General features: G+C 38.9%; 1 protein-coding gene across 2 annotated transcripts; it reads left to right on the top strand.

Annotated features, from left to right (window-relative positions):
• The first annotated feature begins 11,555 nt into the window (after window positions 1–11,555).
• pmt (phosphoethanolamine methyltransferase) lies at window positions 11,556–19,631 on the top strand. Of its 2 annotated transcripts, XM_085296466.1 has the most exons (13): window positions 11,556–11,627; window positions 11,765–12,011; window positions 13,174–13,345; window positions 13,719–13,874; window positions 14,610–14,746; window positions 14,939–15,090; window positions 15,223–15,411; window positions 16,949–17,038; window positions 17,142–17,231; window positions 17,325–17,447; window positions 17,571–17,702; window positions 17,986–18,102; window positions 18,227–19,631. In XM_085296466.1, the coding sequence occupies exons 2-13, from the start codon at window positions 12,002–12,004 to the stop codon at window positions 18,335–18,337; spliced, it is 1,479 nt and encodes a 492-aa protein (XP_085152592.1). In that variant the 5' UTR covers window positions 11,556–11,627; window positions 11,765–12,001; the 3' UTR covers window positions 18,338–19,631. The 2 variants fall into 2 exon arrangements, with proteins under 2 accessions (XP_085152592.1, XP_085152600.1); XM_085296474.1 differs by lacking the exon at window positions 11,765–12,011 and having other exon boundaries at window positions 11,559–11,627.
• The last annotated feature ends 246 nt before the right edge of the window (window positions 19,632–19,877 follow it).

A 19,877-nucleotide genomic window follows, 5' to 3' on the forward strand; every position in this document is an offset into this window, starting at 1 on the left:
GACACTTTAGGAGCTGGTGGTCTAAATTTGACCTGACATGCTTAAATATCACAGTCTTTTTTTTAATTTTCAAATTATCTAATTTGTTGTTCCTTAAGGCACATTTTGCCTCTAGGCTGTGTCAGATAAAAATATGTTTTGTTTTCACCTGCTCATTAAAATCTAGAAAAAACAGGAAACAAAGTCAAGGACCGACAAGGTGAAGAGCGACTGGAAAACAGCTAAAATCTCATAACAACAGATGTGTCATTGTGTAATCATTTTGTATTTAATTCTGTAAAAATCTTTTTATCCAGCGGGTCAGGTTCTTTATAATTAGTGTTCAGTCTTTTAACGATTTGTACTCTAAGCTGCAGGCTCATTGATTGGAAAACAGATTAATGTACTCAAAGCAAAACTTACATCTGAGTCCAAGCAACAAATTGAGATCTTTTCATGCATTTAATTCTGTAAAAGGAACCAAAAAATCCACTTTGGCTGCTTGTTGAGAGTGTATTCCAGTGTCGCTGCTGTTGTTTGACAAATTCCAGATAGATCCACACTTCAGGTTCGGGTTAGTTGGCTTTGGACGGTAATCGCGAAACACTTGCAAACATTACTGTGAACGTTAGAATTACTGTTGTTCATTATGGGACTTTTGATAAGTTTGATAAGTGAAACCAATCTCCATCCATCCATTCGCTTATCCTTTTCAGGGTCGCGGGGGGCGCTGGAGCCTATCCCAGCTGTCATAGGGCGAAAGGCGGGGTACACCCTGGACAGGTCGCCAGTCTGTCGCAGGGCTAACACATAGGGACAGACAACCATTCACACTCACATTCACACCTAGTGGCACTTTGGATTATTCAATTAACCTATCCCCACAAGCTGCATGTCTTTGGACGGTGGGAGGAAGCCGGAGTACCCGGAGAGAACCCACGCAAACACGGGGAGAACATGCAAACTCCACACAGAAAGACCCCGGCCTGATGGTGGAATTGAACTCAGGACCTTCTTGCTGTGCGGCAACAGTGCTAACCACCGTGCCACCGTGCTGCCCTTGAAACCAATCTCCATCCATCCATTCGCTTCCGCTTATCCTTTTCAGGGTCGCGGGGGGCGCTGGAGCCTATCCCAGCTGTCATAGGGCGAAAAGCTTATCTTGTCTTTAAAATCCAGCTTTTACAGTTTTTCTCAAATGCTAAAACACATGTCACAAACCACCAGGTCCCCCAATGTCCAAACACAACACCCTTCTCTAAAGCTACATAAACACAACCACACCTTCCCACTGCAAAACTCAAACTCCCACACCAAGAGAGCAGCTCGAAGCTGTCAAAACTGTAAACACTATACACAGCATTACACACTACAGCAAAACAATTGAAAACACAATGCTCAATTTGTGAGAAGGTTCTTTGTTTCATAACTGCCAATGCATATTTTAGAAACTATACAGTAACGGATCGTCGTAGATCTCTGCAGAGGATTAGGCATTTAGATTTGTGAGTTTCATATGAGTAGTATAAATCTATAGAAAATCCTGCATGTACGTACACTACTGTAACACAACTCAATGCAAAAACAGAATTTATTGCACACAACAGTAATCTTGAAAACATGAACAGGGTGTGAAGTTTTTTTATTTACGTTATTCACACCACACACACACCACAATCACTGTGCGGCATCATGTCGCTGAGCTGTTGCTCGCATCTCGTCCGTAATGATGGTGCGAGGTTGTCTTGCTCTCCCTCCTGGACCTTCTCCTCTCCCATGTTGGCCTTCTCCTCTTCCTCGTTGGTCGCTCCTCTTCCTCCTCTCATTTGAACTCCTCTTCCTCATTGGCCTGCTCCTCTTCTTCCAGGGCCAGCTCTTCTCCCTCCTCTGCATCAAATTCCTCTTCCCCTGACTCTGCCTTCATCCATTGTGTTTGTTTGGAACCTTCAGCATACTGTGCACTCTGAACTTGCTTTTACATGTGGGTACAGCATTAGCAACAAGTGTCTTCAATTTTGAGTCATTGTGTGTAGTGAATGACGCCAGGTGTGTTCCCTGTGTTCAAAGATTGGTGACTGTGGCAAGCATTTTGCATCACATGGGCTTTCATTTGAGGATATGAGCAGAGTTGTTTTGCAACATGTGTTTTAGCAAGGAAAAATGTGTTTAGATTTATGAGTACAGAGGGTTGTGTTTTGTGACTTGTGTCTTCATGTGACATGTGTTTATGGTACTGGAATATGGTGGCTACATTTAGTAAATGTGTTTAGACTACTGGTCATTTGGGTTACAGGATTGGCTTTTGTGTTTTAACATTTGAGAAAAACTGTAATATAAAGCTGGAGCTGCAAAACAGAAAGTTTCACATCTGTTGCTGTCATATTGATGACAATGGTCCACATGTAGAATTGTCAACAACAAAAACGTGATTTCAGCCTGAATTGCCCAGTCAAAGAAATGGTGAGCCATGTTAGAGAGGCAAAAATACAAAAGAATGGTGCAGTGGTCTGTTTGTGTAAGCAGGTGGTATTGGCAGAATAATCTGACCTGCAGAGAAAAACGGGAGAGAAACGGCTTCAAACAGGTTTAGACCATCGCTGTTGGAAAGGGATTTTTGTGAAGTAATAAATAACTACTGTAATTAGCCAGCAGATTAAATAAAACGGTAGTTGGCCTACTCTCCACAGAGTTTACACTCAGTTGCAACATCAAGGTGTATACTGCCCCCTGCTGTGAAGGAATATAAATGTTTTAGGGCTCTTTTGACATTAAAAAAAAAAGGTTGTTTTCTCTGATCAGAGAATCTTTTCCCCCTAACTGATCTAAGATGTCATAGTCTTACTTAGTAGTACATTGAAAATATTTCAAGTAATTCATTCCTGCAGTATTTTCTGGTAAAATTAGTACCATTTTGATACTGTGAGACAAATTAGAAAATCTAAATCTAAATTTAAACTAAAACCAGCCTCCTGGAAAAGGGGGAGGACACTTCATTACTTCCTCACTTACCTTTCTTTTCCTATTTTTGTTTTTAAATCACTAAAATTTCTTATTTTTGTTGTTTTTTGTTTTGTTTTATTTTGTTTTGTTCTGTTTGCTTTTGGGGGGGGGGGGGGGGGTATTACCATAAAATAGCATAGAAGTAGACATTCGTTAAATATACACTTTAGAAAATGTAGCATTACTTTATAAATTCCTGTAAAAAGAATGTTGCATTGTTATTTTTTTTATAGCATTGTACTGTAAAAAAAATACAGTGAAAAACTATAAAATATGGGTTTAGGGTTCTGGCAAACCTGCTCCCAGTATTTCATGGTAAAAATCTAAAGTGTTTCTCTTATAGTGTAGTTCAGTGTGTATATGTGCAGAATTTGACATTGAAAGGTAGTTTTCACAATCATTTGCTGATCAGAGAATAATTTCCTCAACTTAAATTCCCACCATATCCAGTCATGCCTTCATGAATAGGCTGGTTAGAAATTCTTGATGTCTTGATACTTATAATTTCAGGAACTTTTATTGAAGGGTCTTTGAAAGTCTGTTGTTATTATAAGATAAACAGATATCACCTTTTCATATTTCCCCTTCACTTTTCTGGGGGAAGTTGCAGTTTATTTGGCTAAAAAACCCACGCTTGCTGTCACTGCAATTGCTTCCAGACATCACACTCTGACAAGACCTCTGAGCCACCCCTCACAGTATTCATATTTCAGATGTCACCAGCAGAAACACACAGACAAAAGTTTCCCACAGAGGGAAAAAGACACAAAGGTCTTTCTTACCACAATACTCACATACCCATACGTTATGTATGTTGAATGAGTTATTGATTGTTCCCAGCATGACAGACGAGGAACAAAATCCACAGTCTTTGTTCTGTGCCAAAGCGCATTATTAAGTTCAACTGAAGCTAATGCAAGGCCCCGGCAGTCTGTGACAGCCAATTAAGTATAAATCTTTGAAAAAAATCTTTTTTTAGTAGAATATTCCCTTTCTGTGTTTCAGCAGATGGGGCTTCTTTGCTGAGCAGCAGATAGTTATGTTTCTAAAAAGCACAACCTGCCCATCAAGTCCAACCCCGGAGAGCAAATACTAGAATTTCAAGACTTTTGAGGAAGTTTATATCTCATTTGCAAAAAACTTACAAAATGACTTAGATGCCCAAAGTATTAAAACACTGGCAAATAGATGTGAGTGAGAATAACACATATGGGTGCAAAAGTGGACTACTAGAACTTATTCTGTTGTTATGATTGTTAGAATTACTACAGTATTTGTACTACCCTAGTAGTTGTTGTTGTTCTATAGCTAGTTCAGTGCTGTCCATACCTCCAGTGTGTTTGTTGAGTCCTCCCTTTTCTATATTAAGGCTTTCCTCAATATAGTCTGACATTAGCTTTAGCAACTTCTTACTTCTCCTCTCCACCTTCATTATTTTTTGCATCAGTTTCAGCCTCTTGTTGAATGACGGTTTGCAAAGGGCATCTGAAATCAATAATAGTAAGAACTGCATCTTTTATTACATTTCCACACCTTGACAGCAGCTTGGAAAGCCTGATCAGAAGCACAAACACAAGCACACACAGGAACAAACACACACACCTCAAGGTGTGCTGTAAAGCTTAATGACAGAGTATTGTGAGACTGCTAAGGTTGGGATTTTTTTATAAACTAATTTTAGATTACCTGATACTGTTAACTTGTTGGAATTTAACTGCTCAACTTAACTGCTGAAAATAATGTGTCATAAATACTGACTTTGAAATTTATGATAGCATGTCTGACTATAAGAGTTTGTGATGACTGAGCATCGTTTTGTAAATGTAAGCAGGGCCTGTGAAAGCAGCCCAACTCTAACCCCTGCACGCTGGCTGTGAATAACTTTCTGATCAAGGCTCCAGCTGTAAGCCCAATGCTCAGCAGGAGAACGTGTAACATGGAAACTCTTTTATCCCCAGATAAAAACACACGAATTAAAGTTGACCTCGGTGATCTTGCTGCATCTCCATCATACTGCCACAGAGCCAGGATTCTTTGACACGATCCATCTGTTGTTTTCCTAATGTCCATTTCAAAAGAAATAAGCCCCATATGGATGAAGGTGAGGAGCTGGTGACACTGTCTGCTTTGTTACACCTCATTGATCTCCACGGGTAACATGAGGTCCTCAAAGTGAATCTGAAAATCAGTTCTTTCATTTCCACTTTTGAGGAAAGTAAAACAATATCCTGAGCGAACTCTGCCAGCATGATCCACTGCAGCCTTTTACTGAGAAGACATCCTATTGGAAGCGCATTAAGATGTTTGACAAATTCTTTGACTCCCTGTTTGTCTGTGACAGATAAGAGAAACGAGGTAAAAGAAGATGCACATCACAAAGCGTTCACTCAGAGATCAATCAACGTCAGCATAGCTGTGTCTGGAAAACAGCAAGACTATATGGACAAAATAATGGGTGAATGGGTGAAGAAATACAGGAGGAATAAGCATGCACGCACATAAGCTCTCCCACTGGTAAAATCCATAAACAAATACATATAGTATTTGGCTCTGATGCTTTATTCCACCTTTCACCTTCTCTCATGGGAACACATAAACTGGAAAGGACTGCTTTGTGGTTTGCGAGGTTTCCAACAAATGCTTTCTTTTCTCTAGAGCCTCGTTTGCACTCCTGTTCAAGTGAAGCACAATTAGTTTATTTTCTCCCTAAGGCCTAACTCATAGGATATGTCTTTGTTTAGATCATAACGAAATAATGAAATTAAACTCCACCTGATTTACAACAGCACCAACACCTAAGAGTCTTCCTGTGTTAGAAGAAAGTGGAGATGAAGCTGGATGAAGATGGTTTTCTCTCCCAGGGGATGAGGCTGCTTTTAAAGCAAACGATGACACATGAAAGGCGTCATTAATATTTATAAGTGGTGATCGCAGAGTTGTATGCATGAAACAAGAGTAAAGCATGCACACATGAAATTCAAATTAAAGTTTCAACTCTGCGTGACAAACTTGTGACTCAATAAAATTGACGAAAACAGTGACAACACATCAAAGACAAAACTCACTCCTTCATTTTTTCCCTGTACAATGTAACAATATATTACATTGTTGTGGAAGGAACATATACTACATATATTGAGACACTTTATTAGGCGATAAAGTGTCTCCACGATCAGAACTGCACTAAATCTTCATGGCACATAACACCACATAACAAAAGTGCTGTATTTGATTGAGATTTGATGACTTTGGAGCCCATTTGAGTAAAGTAAACTTCTTGTCATGTTAAAGAAATCAGAGCTTTGTGATATGTTGCATTATCCAGCTGGAAGCAGCCATCAGAGGATGGGTGCACTGTGGTCACAAAGAGATGGACGTGGTCAATACTCAGGTAGGTTATGGCGTTAATAAGCTACTGAGTTGGTAATAAGGTGCCCAAAGTGGGCCATTACATGACCATCAACAGCCTGAACCATTAACACAAGGCATCATGGATCCATGCATTCATGTTGTTTAGACTCGATTCTGTTTGTACCATCTGATTGTTGCTGTAAAAACAAGACTTACTAGGCCAGACAACATTTTCCCAATCTTTTATTGTCTAATTTTGGTGAGCCCATGGACATTATAGCCTGTCTCTTGCTCATGGATGTCGGGAGTGGCACCTGTTGTGGTCTTGTGCTTCCTGGTTCTGCATGTTGTGTGTTCAGATGCTCTTCTGCAATACGTTGGTTCTACCAAGTGGTTATTTAAGTTACTGTTGCCTTTCTGTCAAAGTAGTCTGGCCACAACTCCCTGTTGTCTGGCATCAGCCAGTGAAGGTGTAAAAGCTCTAATATTATAATGTGATTTATGATGTCCTGTTTTGTTAGTACAAATATTTTTTAAACTCTCTTTAGCTTTGAGTTTTGATGCTTTCTGTTTCAGCAACATGATATTTTCTTGAAGACAGAAGAAGATAGCACATGTTTTTGTATATATTTATTCATTGCTTTAGTGTAGCAGGACTCTTGTTTTCTTGTGGACATTTACTGACACCTAGTGGATAAAGGTGAATGTGTTCTGGTGTTTTATTATGCTGCAATTAACAGTATGAACCTAAAACTATGAAAGATATCATCCTTTGTAGTTTAAATTCGCCCTAGGTATCATTTTTTGCGAACGCCTCTATTTTAGTTGCTAAAAACAACAGAAAAAAGACATCTTAAAATTCTCTACGTTTCTGACGTCGATGTTTTATACAGTTAGATTTTAACAAAGTAAACACTTTCAGTCAGTTGTAACCACCATGACCTTTTTTTCACTGCTGAAGTGACTGAATATCTAAATAACAAACTGCAAATATGCATCAAATGTACTTTTTATTGGCCTGTTCTTTTGTTGAATATAATATATATGTATAAATATAAAATGCTAACGATTTACCCTATAATTGTACTGGGATTGTACTGTTTCTTTTTAATGCTACTGTCATTGTGTGACATTTTCCTCATCATATTGTTTCTCTTATTATCCACTGGTGAAAACAAGTTTCTTTGAACACAGTCTTTTCATATAAACGGAAGAGATGATGGCGTCAGATTAATTTTAAGACTTCCACTTCCTCTTTTTCTGTTTTTTTTTTTTTTTAACCGCACAGTTCACTAGATGTCTGTCAGCTGGCCCGGGGCTACAACCAGGGGATGCATATTTAAAGATATTCTTTGATTTGTACTTATGCCATCATTCCTAATGACTTCTTGAGGAGGTTTTAAGAATTCCATGAGTAATTTATGTACCTGTGATCTATAAGTCTCGAATCAGACACCTTGTGATTTAAGCACGTTCATCTTGGATTCACTCAGGACCAAATGAGCAACAGACCAAACAAGAAAAGCTTCTGCATGAGGAGACTAAAGCCAGGTAACGCATATAAATCAGCTGACTAACAAACAAAACCAAACACACAGCTTTGGAGGACGTCAGCACAGCTGGCAATTAGTCGGGGGCAGAAAGAGTATTTGTAGTTTATATGCGTCTCTAACTGCTATAAATCGAAACAAGTGGCAAAATTACTTACATCACTGACTTTGTTAAGATAAGCTCACACCCGCATTATGTTTAGTTTCGGAAATAATACCTCTGTTGAACTCATACTTGTTTTGTCCTCACACCTGGACAACTAACCAGCACAGGCCAGCAGTGAAAATTAGACCGCAAACAACAACAACAGCTCTGAATGTATTTGCTTCTAAAGTTGCAGGAAAGTACGGGAGATTAGTCATTCATATCAGCCGTGTCAATATTTTCACTCTCAGCAATCATTTACAGGCGTTTCGCTGCAGGACATTCGGACTTTTGGAACTGCGCTTCTATAATTAGTAGAGTTTGCTCATTTTGTACTGAATTTGTCTTTGTTAAACACGATCAGCATAATAAAGTCTGTCCTCCTTTTCCTGCTACTCCAGCTCTAGAATACTGCAACCACGTTAGAAGATGTCACGTCATCATTTAATGCTCACATGATGTCATCACCTGTTTTATTCAGTCTTCACATCCATTTCCTGTTTAATCTCATTCAATCTGCAACATGAATTCGCCTTCTGTTTTCAATTTTACTCTCAATTACTCCGTCCTTCTATTTTAAAAATAAACTAAAGTCTCCACACTAAGCTCTTACTAAAGGAGACTTACAACTAAGAAAATACTCACCAGAGAAAAGGCCAAATGAACAGTGAGTACGGCTACACAGAACCACTCTAGAAATCAACTGAGGTTAACATGAACTGAATTTAAAATCCATTTATGGCGGTTCAACTTCATATATTTTTACAATAGACTCACCGGTTCAAGTTTTTTTATGCGCACAAAGCTAAGTTATGTATTGATTACTTGGGGACACCTGTCTTTGGTCTGTATTCTACCATTAACTGAATTACAGTACATTGAACTTCAACTTAAACGCCTACAGTACGCTGAATATAAACGACTGTGGTTAGGGTTTTTCCCAACCTCCATCGGTACCTGAAATTCTCAGAAAAGCCTTGCTGTCCGCTCATGTGATCCAGCTCAGGGTGGCTAAAGTGAACTTTGAATGCTGTTATGTTGGAACTGTGCAAAAAGTCAAGCAGCACACACAAGCACACTTTCAGAAGCACAAAATGATTCACACACTCATGCTGCATGTGTTTCAGCACAACTGTCATTTTCACTAATCTATCAATAGGTCTACCGTCGTGTACAGATATGCTGTACGTGAATAAGTTAAGACAACTTTCAGTGCTCATTTTATGAATACAAGTGAAAATAGATATTATTCATGTCCACTTGTTTGTTCTGTTGTTGTCTTTCTAAAATTGTCTGTATTTCTTGAAGTTGACCAGGTTTGCTAAACTTGCTAAAAAAAAAAAAAAAAAACATTAAAGAAAACAAACTGCACAATTAAAGTTTTCACAACCAGGCAAGAAACAACTTGACTTATAAGAAACCCACGGGAGAAATACAACAAATGTTAAACATTTACAACCAACAGCAACATGGTGAAAAGCATCAAAGACTACAGGACATCACCGAGCCACACTGCAACGAACTGACTAACAACTGGAATGTGTCATATTGTCAGTATGATAAACGCCAGCATCTCGCATACTGTAGTTCACACAAAGTGCACGACCTGAGAACACTCACCAATGTAAAGATGACAGCAGACTGATAGTAGACTGAAGCGCGGTCTCCACCCGAAACAGCATGATCTATGTGGAAATGTCACAGCTGAGGCTCTGTTACATCTCAGCAGCAAAACAGAGGACATTAAAGGATGGAAACTTAAATGTCAGATTGAATTCATTTGCAAATATTATTTAATTATATCCTTTAGGTAACAGAGAGCAAAGTCACGTTTGCTGTATGCAGTTTGTAGCCTAATCCATGATTCTCTACTCTGTGCTTTGGTGGTTTGAGTAAACCTTCTTGTTTTTATAAATAGAGCAGAGTGAAAGTGAAAGTGAAGGTGAGAAAGCAAAGTGCAGCTTGTACACAGTTCAAAACACAATGTGTTTTAGAGTGTTTATTCATGTTATAATGTAGGTGCACTCTGTGTGAGAATCTGCTGTTCCTTTACTGCTTGAGAGTAGCAGAAGGCAAACGCTGTCACAGAAAACAAAGAAGAGCAGCAAGAAAGGAGCACTAATTGGTTTACAGTAGCATAGAAGCCATTTGCTGTATTTCACAGTCTCGTGTGTGCTGATGGTTGTGGCTTGATCTCTTTTGTTTCTTATTGCCATAAACGTTCATCCACTGATTTTAAATTGCACGTAGAGCACCTCTAAATACAATTTTGAGGAACTTGTCTTTAACTTCTGTAGCTCTATTTAATGCTACTCACTTATCCTCAGTTATAGTATTTTAAGGATGAAATTACTTTGTATTATTAGATCTGATAGATGTAGCTACTAGTTAAAACATAATAAGCTTAATATACTGTTGAAGATTGACTAAGACATTGCCAAGCAACTTTCCCTTGCCTTAATGCCTTAAGCTATAAAGATGCAGGAGGATTAGGTCATTTATGATAGCAAAAGGCAAGATTACCCAGAAGTGATTATGATTTTAACAGTCAATAAATACACACACTGGACATTTTATAAGGTAGAATGGCAATACCAATTTTACTTATATAGGACATTTGATTACGGTATATGTAAATTAAATGTGCTTAAAACAGAAAGTAAAAGCATAAAAAATCACTGCACATTTACTATGCCTTAAGGCAGTGAAAACAAAATAAAACAATAAAAATATGCACAGCTATTAAGTGTAATGGCCTGTGTGCCTGTTTGAACGTACACACAGATGTAAAAGTAGTTTGTTCCAAAGAACAGAACCACAGTACCTGAAAGCACCTTTAGCATACTTGGATCTGATTCTAGGAACATTTGAAAGAGCTGCACTAGATTACAGGAGAGATCATCTGGTGCAGTAGGCCTACTGGTACTTTCTAGTACTTTGCTGGATGCTGTTTTGGCTTCAGAACTGCCTTAATTATTTGTGGCAAAGATTCAGAAAGGAGCTGAATACATTCCTCAGAGATTTTGGTCTATGGCATTTAGTAAAGTAAAACAAAATAAAAGAGTCTGATCTCTTTGTACGATTCAGTCTGGTTTAAAACAACTTAGGCCTACTTAATGTTCAGTTACACACTCTCTGCAGGCTTTTTGAATTGTTTATCATTGTTTAATGGTTTATTAACTTATTATTATTAATGACAAATTAATTGTTTTATTTTACTTATTAATTCTACTAATTTCTCATACATTTTTAATTGCATACTTAAGTAATATATGTTATTCACTAACTTCTCATAGCTCACAGCCTGGGACCCCACTGGCTGCTAATGCTTTCTTTATAAAGAGGGCGAAAATTAGATATTAGCAATTAACTGTTAATTACAGTTTTCATAAAGCCTTGTGAAAACTGTGGGCTACTTACACTCCTGGCGCATTTCATAACCTCAAGCTTTCCACCTTAACAGTATGAGGCAATCTTGCACAATGTTGCGCGTGCCGCCAGACATTTTCCACGTGTCAGCACAACCGAGACGCGACGAGCCGGGAGCCGGTGAGGCAGACTGCCGCGGGGAAATACACGAGGCAACGATCGTGCAAAAAGATGTGAGTGCATTCTGTCAACTTACTATCTGTGGCCGACATGTCTCCCAGGGATTTTTCTGGACGTCTGTGGTGTGTTGTGCACGTAGGCTTTGCATTATGCCCAGTGTCAATGCAAATCCGTTCTATGTTCTCTGCAGACCCTTGTTCCCACATGGTGATTCGTGTGTGTGTGCTCCCCTCCCATGCCCTCGTATTGGGCGCATCCTAATGGCCAGTTTCCTACCTGGCGACCACCTCCTCCACGCGCCACGCTCGTCCCGTTATTTAAAGAGCCCACACACGAAGTGACATCTGCTTTCTGAGATCGATCGTTAATCATCAGACTGATTTCTCACTTCATAGATTAATTTTACAATAATCAACCAAAAACCACAATGGACAAAGGTATGAGCAGATCAAATGTATTCATTTTGTTTATTTATTTATTTATTTATTTATTTATTCATTTACTACTGTGAAACTTTCTTGAAAAGTTGATTTAAGCCAAAGGGAGCTGATTACACCAAAGTTTGGATTTTGTTTGAGCTGCTGTGTTATTGTGTTGTAATTGTTCACTCAACTGGTGGAAGTAATCCTACTGTGAGCTCTGTGCTGGAATGTGATGGTGATTTGAACAAAGCTGTCAAATGATTTTCTTTTAACCTGCAGTTATCCCTCAAAAAAGGACCACGAAGATTGTCTCTCACCCTGTTATCACCTCGTCACTGGAATCTTAGATTCCACTTTGCCGCGTTGGCGTCATTTAGCCTGTGAATGTGTGTGTCTCTGGTGTAAAGCACATGGGGAAATTTGTGAGTGAAAGCGGTAGCCTGATGTTTACTGTCTTATATGCTTGTGCACATTACTGTGCATGGTTTTCTTGGATCTCTGTAAAATTAAAGAATAAATGGGGGATTTCAGGTGGGTGGAGGGGCGTTGTGGAACAACTGTAGTATAATCTGTCTTTTGACAAAAGGCAGCTAAAACCTGTTGTGGAAATAACAGCATGTCATATTAACAAAAGCAAACAAAACCAAACTTTGCAAACTGTGACAGCGAACGAGTGTAATATGAAACTGATTCTGGTTTAATATTCTGTCTATGTGCCAAATGAGTGTTTTGGGATTGCTTAATCAGGTTAGATTAATGGTTAATCTGTGTGGCCACAGTGTTTGTGGGAGTTTATCTCAGAAGAATCTTTAGCCTAAGGGGTAGAGCCCTTTATATGAACATTTGTCAAACTTTCCAAAAGCTCACATTTGAGTGAGTTAAATGAACTCCGATTGTTTTTTTCTCTTTAAAAATAAATTTAAAAAATAATTTACATCTTAAATAATTTAGAAGTAACATGATTAACCTGATGATCACTTCTTTTTTGTCATATACTTGATAGATGATTCACAGACAGGTACCCTTGAACTTTGACACATCATCCCATGGGAATTAAATCTTAATTGCACATTCATAAATTGTAACTGCATTGCCATCATTATTAGTGTCCATACGCACACACCCACTTACACACATATCTAGCTTCTTGCCAACCCTGTGTGTTCTCTTATGATAGTTCGTAGCAATATGACAGAGTTTTGGAAGGAGCACTCTAAGGCTGCTACAGTGGAGGAGATGATGCTGGATTCTCGTGCCAAAGAACTGACTCAGCATGAGCTGCCAGAGATCCTCTCCATGCTGCCTAGCCTGGAGGGATGCAAAGTGCTGGAGCTGGGAGCAGGAATTGGGTGAGCACACAGCTGCAATAGACTTAGAATTCTGGGAAAACAGTACAAGAAGACAAGAAAGTCAGTGCTTTAAAAGACAGGGATTTAGTAGAAGAAGTATAAGCTAATGGAGTACTGTAATATTTAATAAATGTTTAAAATGGCATATTAATGATGGAGAAACTGAACTCACAGATCATTGTTCATTCAGTAGGCTAGTTCCAGTCATTATACGAATGTACTGTTTACAAGGTTGGGGAAACCTGCAGTGTCCAGATGAACAGAATCAACTTTTTGGGGTTCAGACTTCATTTAGTATAAAGATTTATGACTGAGGAGCACTCGATGAATATATGTAGCAAAAGTCATTTTATATTCTTATGTTTGCATCCAGTCGTTACACCAAGCACCTGCTGACCAAGGCAGCCCATGTGACTGCTGTGGACTTCATGGAAAGGTTTATAGAGAAGAACAGGCAGAAAAATGGCCACCATAGCAATGGTACCTTCCTCCAAGCTGATGTCACAAAGCTGGATGTTCCCCAAAACAGGTGTGTGTTAAGATATCGTCGTTAATATTTAACCTCACTAATGGCGTGGTTCGATGAATGGCACTACTGTGAGTCAGCTGGTCTACTGGCCTGATTCTGAATTATCTCAAGAACATCTGGATAAACTGTCAGAAAATGAGTATATTTAACATACGCAGAAGTGGCTTCAGCAGAGGCTTACCTTGGAAACGATAAAGCTGACATTTGCCCTTTTAAGTGAAATGAAATGACACATTTTTTCCATGAAATCTATCTTCCTACATCCTGCTTCTAGCTTTCTCTTTGAGGGCTTGCACGTGCACATCTGTAGTGTCCCTATGGGACCTTAAACATGCAGAGAGCGAAGAATCACCCCTTTTGTCAGCTATGGCCCACAGATCAAATAGTCTAGAGGGGAGAGTCTGCAGTTTCCAAGCCAAAGGCATCTTAGGAGGAGCATTTAGTAGAAACTGCCTTAACTGTAGCGTATGCTATCATGAATCCCAGTGCATAGAAAAGGCAGAAGTACTATGGCCACAATACACATTCACCACAACTTTGTCCACTTCCCCAAAATGAAACATAAGTTAAAAGGTCACCGTTTCCAGCACACATCATAGGTGTACAAGTGGAAGTAGTAACTCTGAAAGGAGCCAGTTTCGAAAGGCAGAGAGACGACACACACAGCTTTATTTGTTATATACTGAAAATACTGTTGGTTACTGTGATAAAAGAATGATGCTTTTTTTTCCTCAGCATTGATTTTATCTTCTCCAACTGGCTACTGATGTATTTGAGTGACGAGGAGCTGAATTCGGTTATGCAAAAAATGCTTACCTGGCTGAAGCCTGGAGGCTTTCTGTTTTTCAGAGAGTCCTGCAACCACCGGTCAGGTACAGATGCAGAATTAAATTCAATGTTTAAACCTTTATGCTAAATGAAGGTAACTTAAGAAAGATTGTATGAAGTCCTCTGCCTGTATATTTCAAAAAGATTTAATTAGATGTCTGTACACCTTCTTTTAACTGCTCACTTTCTATGCTCCATGGAGATTAGTTCGTTTTCATTCATAATTTTCTACCAAGGTGACAGTAAGAGGGATTTCAACCCCACCTGCTACCGTACTGAGGCACAATATAGCCACATGACTACAACAGTGCAAGTGACGGAGCCAAAAGAGGGCCAAACGTTTGGTTTCGACATTGTCTTGAAAAGGAGAGTTCAGACCTACGTTGAGGTAGAGACATTTGAGTCATATTAGGATTGAAAAAAGCACATGGCAGTTTCTGATGCTGGTGTGTGGACATGTAGTTAACCCATTTTACTACTACTTATCTCTGTCACCTTCTCATCCATCCAACACTTACAGATGAAAAACAATCCAAATCAAATCTGCTGGTTGCTAGAGAAGGTCACTCGCTCCTCGAACAGCCAGAATGGATTCAAAACCTTCCAGCAATTCCTGGACAACCAGCAGTACACCAAACGTGGCATCCTGCGCTATGAGAAGATGTTTGGGGCTGGTTACGTCAGCACAGGAGGGCCTAGCACCACCAAGGTAGGCAAATCCCAAATAATATGGCTGGATGCAAATGATAAGTGCGTCTTGGAAGGAAATTTAACACGTAAAATGCAAAAATATGATTTTGAGTTATAAACACAATTACAGAAAATAACACAGAAAACTGCATGCTTCTGTAAGTATTCAGACTTCTGAGCGTCTAACATTTTAGTCTGGTGCAGAATTTGCATTAAATGCACTGGCAATTTTATTCAGACCCTTTTTGGTAGCAAAGACTGGAAGCGAACGGCTGTTAAATTGAAAGATCTAGCCTAAGATGCACTTCTCCTGTTGTCTAGCAACCGCAACGATATCAGCTAGAGCCGTGGTGAATGACTGAAATAGAGAAAATCTTTATTTTATGTAATTTATTTTACTTTTATTGCAGAAAATTGTGATGTTTCATCTGCGTATGAGCTGAGAACACCACAGCCATGGGCCGAGTTCCTTTAGCTAACAGTTATCTTAACTTTAGTTAGTAAACTAGTTTGCTAGTGTAGCTCACAAGACTAGTCTCATTTCATTTTGAAGGTACAAATACGTCTTAAATTATTGATATTTTATTATAAATAAAAGGGAGCATCTAACAGGAGAAAGATGATACAGATACATGACTTCTTATATAGAATACTATAACACACACTTTAAGTTTATGAACGTGCAATTTACAGGATGAGAGCTTATGTAAATATGACTTCAGCACATCCTGGTTACATCAGTCTGTTTCCTTACCACAGTTCACGGGTCACATGTTTGGTCCTGGAGAACACACTTACCTCAAAAAGTGAACCGTCTGCTCGTTTTTTCCCAAAACATTTAAGTACATTTGGCTTCACACTGGCAAACAGACGCAGCTTCAGCAGAAAACTAACTAGCCAACTAACCAACCAACCAAAGCACGCAGGACCTGTGCCGCATTAAGTTGGCCAAAAGTTAGCTCAGTTCGGCTTTTTAGGATTCTTCTCTGCTGAACATTTGATAAAACTCAGCACTTACTATTAAAGGTTTATTTCTGGACTGCTTTGCTTAAACCGGTCACCATTTTTTCCAAAACGTTTCTTCAACCTTAAAATCGTAATGAATTCTGGGATAGGGTGGGCCACGAAGGTCTATGTCATCTGATGCCATTTTTTTTGACATTTTAGTCTGATGCCAGAGGCTGTTTTGAGCTCATGTCTGAGGACGTTTTTCCTGAGACCTGCAGATGTCCTAAAACAGGGGTGTCCAAGGTTTTAGATGTGTCCTTGATCCAACACAGCTGATTTAAATGGCTAAAATACCTTCTCAACATGTCTTGAAGTTTTCCAGAGGCCTGGTAATGAACTAATCATTTGATTCAGGTGTGTTGACCCAAGGTGATATCTAAAACCTGCAGGACACCGGCCCTTGAGGCCTGGAGTTGGACACCCCTGTCCTAATATGTACACCGTAGTGGCCTCAGTAACTATGAAATAAAAGTTTGTAGCCAAAATAACCTTTACAAAGTTGGCCTCAAAGCCAGGCTGAATCAAAGACAACATTTTTGTGCTAACAGGAGTTTGTGGACCTGCTGAACCTGAAGCCAGGACAGAAGGTTCTGGATGTTGGTTGTGGCATTGGTGGAGGAGACTTCTACATGGCAAAGGTAAGAGCAACCAAGTCACAGGCCACACTTACAATGTTGATTTTAGGGCACTTATCATTATTGTAAAAGCTATAACTGTGGCAATTATTATGTGATTTTTCAGGCATTTGGAGTGGAAGTGCTCGGCTTGGATCTGTCAGACAACATGGTGGACATTGCAATAGAGAGGGCAAAAGCAGAGAATGTTCCATCAGTACGTATGTTATTCTGTTGATTACAACACCAAAGTTAATGGCTGGACTAATGATTTATTTCCAAATCTTTAATGGTATTTACTGTTCCTCAGGTGCGGTTTGAGGTTGCCGATGCTACAAAAAGGACATTTCCAGAAGATTCATTTGATGTGATCTACAGCAGAGACACAATTCTGCACATAGATGATAAACTAGCCCTCTTCAAACGCTTCCATGTGTGCATCTCTTTAAGTCTAAATGGTTTCATTTCATGAATTTCCCAACTTTTCTTGTAATTTGTAGAGAAAAAATGATACAGCACTAAATGTAACAAACATCTTGTTCTTGTTGATATCCAGTCATGGTTAAAGCCAGGCGGACAGTTGCTTATCAGTGACTATTGCTGTGGGAAGAAGCCCTGGACCCCAGCATTCGAGGCCTATGTGAAACAAAGAGGCTATGTCCTGTATACGCCTTCAGAGTATGGCAAGGTAAAAATACTCGTGTATAAAAATGCTAGTAGTTTAAAACTTTGGACTCTTTTCTGATATGTAGATTATATTTTCTGTTTTTGCAATTCAAAATCCTGTTTAACAGTATAAGCAGTGCACTGATCCACTTATGAGTAAATGTGTTTAGAAGAATATAGAAGCAGCCAAATTTTCCAACATTATGTCCAGAGAATAGACTTTGTATGTATGTACTACTGCAGTCCATCAGTTGATGGTGCTGTCCCCACACTGCTTAATCCCTCCTCTGCCTCCCCATCTACAGTTCATTCAGGAGGCTGGTTTCAGCAAAGTTCGAGCCGAAGACCGCACAGCCCAGTTCATCGAAGTGATTAAGACAGAGCTGCAGAGAGCAGAGGTCATTAAAGATGAATTCATTAAGGTGGGAATGCACAACCACAACCACACAGTGTGTCAAAGATTGCACCTTCATAATTGTGTTACGACAGAAAGCTAAATTCCTCCTTTAGTGTGCCATCCAACACACCTGTATCTTTTCCCTGCAGGAATTTTCTGAAGAGGATTATTTTGAAATAGTGAATGGATGGAAAGAAAAACTGGAACGTTCCAACAGTGGAGACCAAAGATGGGGACTTTTTCACGCGACAAGAGACTGAGCTGTTGAAGCTCGCCGTGTTAGAGATAATTAAAGAAAAAAGAAACAATGTTTCTGCTACATTATTCTTTTTCTGGGTATCCTGTTGTCTTTAAAGCAAATCACTGACAACTCTTTCATTATTTTCTGCCAATATACCTTTAACTAAGTGATCTACACTTTGCCATCTTGCATTTCTAGTGAGCAAATATTTTTGGGAGTATAACAACAACGGAGTGTAAAAGAAGGTCCAGACAACTGCGCAGAGTAATCAAGGTTTATTCTGATTAAGCAGGTTGTTGGTGTCCAATTACTTAAATGTAAACAAGTTGAAATGAGTTCTTGAACTAAAAAAAATAGCACTGTTCTCAACCGCAGAGGCAAAATCAATTGACAGCAGATAGATTTTTGAAGGAAGATGCAATGAATTATTTCTAGTTAAATTAACAGGTGCATGAATTAGTTAACAAACAGTGTATTGCAACAAGCTTGAGTAGCTAATACTGAGCAGATAAACCTGAGGAAAACAAATTCAACAGGAACCAGTTAAACTGGTTGAAGCAGTCAGCTCATCTTTTCTGAGCTGTCTGCATTTTCATGACATCAGTTTACAGTTTAAAACCATCAATTGGAGTTGCAAGTATTGCAATTTGCTCATCTGGCTGGATTGCCACATTAGGTAGCTCCACATGTTTGATTTGGCAGAGTTTTATGCCACATGCCCTTCCTCATGCAACCACAAAAAAACTTCCATCTCCTTCCAGGCAAAATAACTAGAGATCTTTTGTTTGGTAGGCAAATGTGTAAACCACTACAATAAGAGCCACGGTTGGTAAAGCATTGCAACACCTCCTAAATCCCAAATGTTTAATTAAATACATAGTTTATCATTTCTTAATAAAAGCTGGAATAAATCAGTCTCATGCATTCTAAAGAAAAATGCCAATAAATAAAAGATAAGTACTCCGTGTTTACCATTAACTGCTTCTTCAAATATTCTTGTATGCCACGTTGATCCACTGTGCAGATTTGCAATAATGATTCTGATCCATTTTTAAGTTTGTGTGTTAACGCAGCAGATTTTCCTAAATGCAAAAAGACTTCTTAACACTTTATAATGCCACTGTTAATAAAAATGAATCGCTAACTTTAGTTAACAGTGTATTACAACAGTCATTATTATTGCTGCTTACTGTTTGGTCAATAGCTGGTTTGTAAATCACTGTAAGTTTGCAACTGATGGTTATAAAACGTGTTTGGCTATAATAAAGCTGAAGCCTCTGTTTCTAATACAAACCAATCAATCATGACCAGAAGCTGTGGTTTGTGTCCTCTTTCACTTAGTTTAATTTTCATTTCGGTTAGGTTTACAGAAAGGTTGTGGTTTGATTTGAAATACAAGTTAGGAGTGAAACCCCTGTCACTATTGCCATGACACACGCATCACTGCTTTACACCCAAGCACGCCTTGTGTGTAATAAACAGTAGTATTTTATGTCCTGGGAACGAAAAGGAAATATGTCATCAGTGATTAAGCCTATCCTACAACACATATATTTAAT

Source organism: Mchenga conophoros, linkage group LG2 (assembly GCF_057382185.1).
Source record: "Mchenga conophoros isolate Kocher_MC1m ecotype Shallow Benthic linkage group LG2, M_conophoros_male_GT1.1, whole genome shotgun sequence".
Taxonomy (NCBI): Eukaryota; Metazoa; Chordata; class Actinopteri; order Cichliformes; family Cichlidae; genus Mchenga; species Mchenga conophoros.